We start from the raw sequence: 6,436 nt of genomic DNA on the forward strand, positions 1-6,436 counted from the left end.
ATATATACTCACTTCTGGTGTGGTGCTGTGGCAGTTCAAACTCACCAGTCACTCCTCAGAAACCCTATACAGGGTTGCTATGGGTTGGAACCAACTCGATAGCACTTAACAACAATATATTAAGGATTCCTGGTGTGGCGCTGTAAGATAAGCACTGACTACTATCCTCAACAACATATTATATTTAAAAAATGTTCAAGAAAGCAAACTTAATCCCAGTCTACCTTTGCTTAGTAACAAAAAATAATAACATTCACATAATATTGAAAACACAGAATATGTACTTTATAAAACATTTGATAAAATTAAGGGCAAGGGAAATATGTGTAAGGGAGATAAAATCCTCATCTGCCACAATTGGAAGCTAATAGATGCAGAGCGGGTACAAATTGGGCTGTTAATCTCACGATCAGCAGTTCGAAACTACCAGCCATTCCATGGGAGAAAGATGAGGTTTTTCTCCTCCCATAAAGATTTACAGCCTTGGAAACTCTATACAAAACTTCTAAGATTTGGAACCAACTCCATGGCATGCCACCACCACCACCAAAATCGATACATCCAGAAATAGTAAGATTATATTATCTAGAAATTATGGCAGTGAATATAAATATCAGTGAAAAACCAAAAAAATTTCAGCTGCATTGAGTTGATGTTGCTGATCAGAAATTCAAAGAGCGAGAATTAACCTTTAGACTTAGCAATGTGGTGATGACCTTGACAAGGGCTGTTTCAGTGGAGTATGAGAATGAAGCCTGTAGGGGAGCAAGTAGGTTGAGGAAAAGACATCAACAGTGCAAATTGACAACAACTAATGGAGTTTTGCTATAAAGGCGATAAAATAAATGGGTCAATAGTTAGTAGGGGAAATGGATGAAAGCTTTTTAAGATACGAGAAATATCAAGTGGGTGTAAGGAATTACCCAGCAGAGAAATAGAAATTGATGATGCAGGTAGAAATTGCTAGAGTGATGGCATGGAGGAGATGAGACGGGATAGGATCTTGTGCATTGGAGGAGAGCCTGGCATCTTATTAGAGTGTGGGCAGTCAACATGCTAGCTGGAATGAGGGTAACTAGAGGAGTGGTGGTAAGAGCTGTAAGCTTGTAATTTTTCCAGTCCAGGAGAAATCCAGGTAGTAAACTGGGAGTGAGGAAGGGTGAGGAGGGGTTGCAAGCTGGATATAAGAGGAATGAGAACGATTGTGCAGAAGAGTGAGAGAGTGAAGGGACTAAGAAAACACTGTATGACTGCCATATTCAGATTTATGCTCATGATTTTTGACCAAGGCCAATCATGTAGTTGTACTTGAATATTTTCTCCAGCCAGGCTCAGCTGCTTGACTGCAGGCACAAACTAGGCAGAAGCTGGATTTATACAAGGGTATGTTTTTCCCATGTGAGCTTGACTAAGACAGAGAGAAGCAAAGGAATTGATTGGCTCAGGAATTTAGACTGAATAAGAAAAGAAAGGAGGACTACATGGAGATGAGGAACTGACAAAAGTGAGAGAATCAATAGACTAGGGATTCCAGTGGTGTTGAAGGATATCAGAAAGATTAATCAGTTAGAATCCCACTCACTCTTTTAAGTTCCACTCAAGTCTGTCTCTTTCATAACATAGTCCTTGGCATCCAAGGATATGACCTCTCACTCTATTTAATCCCCATAAGAATTTTGTGTTACGTTTATGATCATTGGTATATTTGCCCATGTATTTGTCTTATCTTGCCCTAATCTAACCGAAATGTAGGTTCTTTTAGAACAGGGGCTAGAATTTATTATCCTTTGTGTTCCTAAATCATTTCTAGAGCAAATCCTTGACCCCAGACTCTAAAAAATAAAACAACAACAACAAAAACACAAACCCTGCAGACTTGAAATAAGTTGAGATGCAAGAAAGATTGCAGTTGTTTCTGATAGGGTTCCTGGGAACTACACTCTGAGATGCAGTTTACTATCAGGCCATTTCTTAGAGAGTGGCCTTGGAGTTAACACCTGTGGAAGAAAAGGGACGGGAAAGGAATTGAGAAGGGAAAAAGTGGAGCTGTGATACAAACTCAAAACTAGCTTCAACCAACCTCAGGGAACTCTGGAGGTAGAGTGACTTCTAAGAGTAACACATACCACCTGTGCTTATCAGTCATTGGCTGTAGGACACTTCAGAAGAGGGCAGCTGAGGCATCTGTGAAGCCCTCAGCTAAAGGTTGTCTTATTTGAAAGGGGCAACAAGTCCTTTCAAAGGAGGAATGAGGGGTTCTCCACAGCATCCATCATGACTTCTACATAGTTTCAAAGTTCTGTGAGGAGTCAGAAAGAAAACCAAGAGAGACTTCTCTTTTCAGAGGGAGTGGGAGAAGGTGAGGTTTATATGGGTAGAGATTGTAGGAGATATGATGATTTTGAGAGGACATGGTGAGAAATAAACTTAAGCATATTTTCACTTGCTTCGGTATCTTCCTTCATGACATACCTGTATTTTCTGCACCATTGATGGGAAAGCTCATAATTTTTAAATATCACAGCATGTTTCCTAATTTTTTTTTTCCAGGGTACTTCCAACTCCAGGCCAGATCTCTCACTTCAGTTAATTTTCTTTGATGGAGAAGAGGCTTTCTTTCACTGGTCTCCTCAGGATTCTCTGTACGGGTCTCAGCATTTAGCTTCAAAGATGGCAAGGACCCCACATCCACCTGATATAACAGACACAAACCAACTACAAGGCATGGTTAGTCTGACTAATTTCCATAGCACTATAGCTGCAGGCTCTGAATCAAAGGAAGAGTCTACTTAATTAATCCTAGTAAAGACCTACAAATGCCATGGTGTCCTAGGAGCAGAGGGCTTATAATACAATATTCTTTAGCAGTTGTTGGGTTTTTGAGTAAACCCAGAGCCCAAAAGAATGATTTTAGGTTAGAAGCTATGTTTGAGCTTAATTTTAATGATATTTTAAAAAAATCAGATGAATGACACTTTGGATTCTGTTGAGACCAATGGGGGCATGTTCCTTAGCACTGTACAGAGGTGGAGAGAGCTAATCCCCTCTTAGGCATAACACTGTGGAGTCCTGGTGTAGTTCTGTACCAACAGCACTGGACAGCAAGATTGGTTTGAACTACAATGGTCAGTGATCCAAATCCACAAGCTGCCCCTTGACAACTCTGTACAGGGTTGCTGTGAGTTGAAACTGACTTGATGGCACTGAACAACAACAAACAATAAGGTATTTATAGATCTGGTAGCTGGCACCTTGATGAATGGAGTAGGTATGGGATGAGAGTGAAATATAAGATTAGAATGAAGAATGGCCTCAATATCTTCAAAGAATTATAGTGATTTTAGTGTGTATGCAACATTTTGATGTGTTGGTTTTTATGTGGCATTTTTGACATGGGTGTGGGGACATTTTGATGCTGCCTCAAAACCCTGCTCTTATTCTCAAGTATTAGGTGCAACTGCCTTGTTGCAGTCTTGACTTCCCTTCCTATTCCTGGCAACACACCCCATCCCCAATTACTCCCATCCTTCCTGAATCCACTCCCCACTCTGACTCTCTTTCACCTGTATTCTGTCCTTGAGCCCTCACCAACCTCACTTCAGAACCTTATGCCACCTTTGAGACTTCACTCTACTCTGTGCCCTCATTCCTCCTGATTCTTACTCCAGTTTTGAACTGATAACCTATTTCTTACTCCTCTACTCATCCCTGTCCTTGCCCCATAACTAATCCTCATCCCAATTCTTAATTCTGTTTATGAGTCCCCAAATGAATTGACTCTAACACACTTTGTTGTTATTCTCTCTATCCTAGTCGTCCATTGGCAGCTCATGATGAGTGGATGTGGTCAGCACCTCATTCACTTGTCCCCATGTGGTTAAAGGAGCTCAGAAGAGAAGAACGCTGTTGATAAATAGTATAAACAAAATTATTTATCAGTTTAAACATGGAAATGCACATATTGATGGTTAAGAACAATTTTTCTAGAACAAACTCTTAGCTTATTCAACCTTGTGAATATGCTATTTTAAACAAGTCTATTTTTTTAAACAATGAACATATTTAAACCTCATACATGAATTCATAATCCTATGTCTATAGAATCATAGACTGCAAATACTTATCTACTATGCATGAGACTCTATGTTCAATTTGAATCCATACATAATCTCATGATATAATTCAGGAGTTTTTAATATTGAGGGTGATTTTCAGAGGGTTCTCACACTTACTGATGTTTTATGGAGAAATACACACACACATATATGTGTACACACATACACACATGGTGGTAGTGGTGGTTATGTGCTGTCGAGTTGGTTCTGACACATAGCGACCCTGTATAGGGTTTCTGAGGCTGTACATCTTTACAGGAGCAGAAAGCCTCATCTTTCTCCCATGGAATGAATGGCTGACAGTTTCGAACTGCTGACCTTGAGGTTAGCAGACCGACACGTAACCACTACGCTATCAGAATTCTCTCTCTCTCTCTCTCTCTCTCTCTCTCTCTCTCTCTCTCTCTATATATATATATATATATACACACACACACACACACACTTTTTTTTTTCTTTCCTAAGAAATTCCAAGAGCTGATTCCAAGAACAGTCAGTGGCTCAAATAATTTAAGGAACACTGACTTAATGATAAAGGCTTCAAAACAGAAGGGATCTTTATAGGTAATCTAGTTTGATATTATTTAATAGACAAAGAAACTTAAATCTAGAGACATAGTCATATAGTTCCTAGCGAGTCAAGGAATTTTTCTTAACTGCTTCTGTGAAGAATAACTAGTTGGACTCCTGTGTGGCACTGTTTAGTCAGCACTGGACTGCTAGGTTGGCGGTTCAAACCCACCAGGGACTCCTTGGTAACTCTATATAGGGTCACAAGGAGTCAGAGTCAATTTGATGGCACTTAACAACAATACCAACAACATCCAAGTGCCCTCCTATAGGCTATTGACTAGTGAGAATGGAATAGAAGATCAGCCAGGCTTGGACTCCCATTTGAAAATAAAATAACTGTATTCTTATTTCTCTATGAAATATTCACTGAACACCCCCTTTCTAAGTTTTCTCTAGTGACATCTTTTTTGGGATAACATATGTTTAAGTAAGACTGAAAATGTTCTCCAGAATAATTAACATACATTATTAAAGCTTTTGTTCATTTATACACTTTTTCTCGTGTTCTCAGTTTTTAAAATGTAGTCTGTTTTGACTATCTTCCCTACCCCTACCTGTATTGAATGTGAAAAGTGATAAGTAATCCTTTTCTCTTTTAGGATTTACTGGTCTTATTGGATTTAATTGGTGCTCCAAATCCAACATTTCCTAATTTTTTTCAACAGTCTGCCAGATGGTTTTATAGACTTCAAGAAATTGGTAAGCACCACTATTTTAAATAATAAAATGTGGCTTCTTCCTAGTTACAAATACTACATTTTAAATTTTAAAACTTATGATTTAGATGCATGACTTAAATATATAATATACTTTATTGGTATTTTTCTTTATTGATTAGTTTACTATTCATATCCATCTCTTTTGTAAAGTATAGTGGCTCTGTAGGATAAACACTGGACTTCGAATCACAAAGTTGGAGGTTTGAGCCGTTCTGAGGGAGAAAGATGAGGCTTTCTGTTCCATAAAGATGACCGCCTTGGAAACCCTACATAGGGTTGCTATGAGTCAGAACAGACTCGAGGGCACTCAACAATAACAACATTCATCTCTTTTAGTATGCTTACTTTATTTTCCTGCCTGGAACTACACATTGAATTGGAAACATAAAATACTATGTTTCTCATTTGCATATCCTTGGAAATAGTTTAAAAATGTATTTCCAGAGTTCTATTTGAAAAATATGGAATGCAGTTGTAGGAAACACTTTATTCACCAAAGCATATTGGTTAATGATGCTGAATTTATATCCTAATAATAATTCTAAAAGATATTCTTTACTTTAAATTTATTTTCCATCTCTGTTTTTGTCAACATCTATCTTTTACTTTATCCAGGCATTTTTTCTTTCAGTCTGGTATCATCTCTGTCTACATTCCACAGCTTTTTGTTTTCTCCTTGAGCATAGGTGAGCGATCAGGATGTGAGAGAAGCCAGAGCCTTCAAAAATCATTTAAGAGAGAACCATTTAGTGTTAAATAATTGGGAGTGATTTAGGCCTTATCTTTGATATCCCTTGTGAGTAAAGTTTTACTAAAGGCAATACGGAAACAGCTACAATCATACATTGATAGAGAACTTCCAAAGGTTCAAGCCAATTCAGAAGAGGGCTTGGAATGAGGGGTATTATTGTTGTTGTCCGATGGATCTTGGCTGAAAGCAGAGAATATCAGAAAGATGTTTACCTGTGCTTTATTGACTATGCAAAGACTTTCGATTGTGTGGATCATGACAAGCTATGGACAACATTG

The 6,436-nt window shown here is 38.3% G+C and overlaps 1 protein-coding gene across 1 annotated transcript in view; it reads left to right on the forward strand.

Moving 5' to 3' along the window:
• Positions 1-6,436, forward strand: part of QPCT (glutaminyl-peptide cyclotransferase) — a 65,343-nt gene that overhangs the window by 45,921 nt on the left and 12,986 nt on the right. Inside the window, exons 5-6 of the mRNA XM_006839453.1 lie at positions 2,551-2,727; positions 5,288-5,387. Of these exons, the coding sequence (XP_006839516.1) occupies positions 2,551-2,727; positions 5,288-5,387 (277 nt within the window). The remainder of the gene's footprint in view (positions 1-2,550; positions 2,728-5,287; positions 5,388-6,436) is intronic.

Source organism: Chrysochloris asiatica, unplaced genomic scaffold (genome assembly GCF_000296735.1).
Source record: "Chrysochloris asiatica unplaced genomic scaffold, ChrAsi1.0 scaffold00024, whole genome shotgun sequence".
Taxonomy (NCBI): Eukaryota; Metazoa; Chordata; class Mammalia; order Afrosoricida; family Chrysochloridae; genus Chrysochloris; species Chrysochloris asiatica.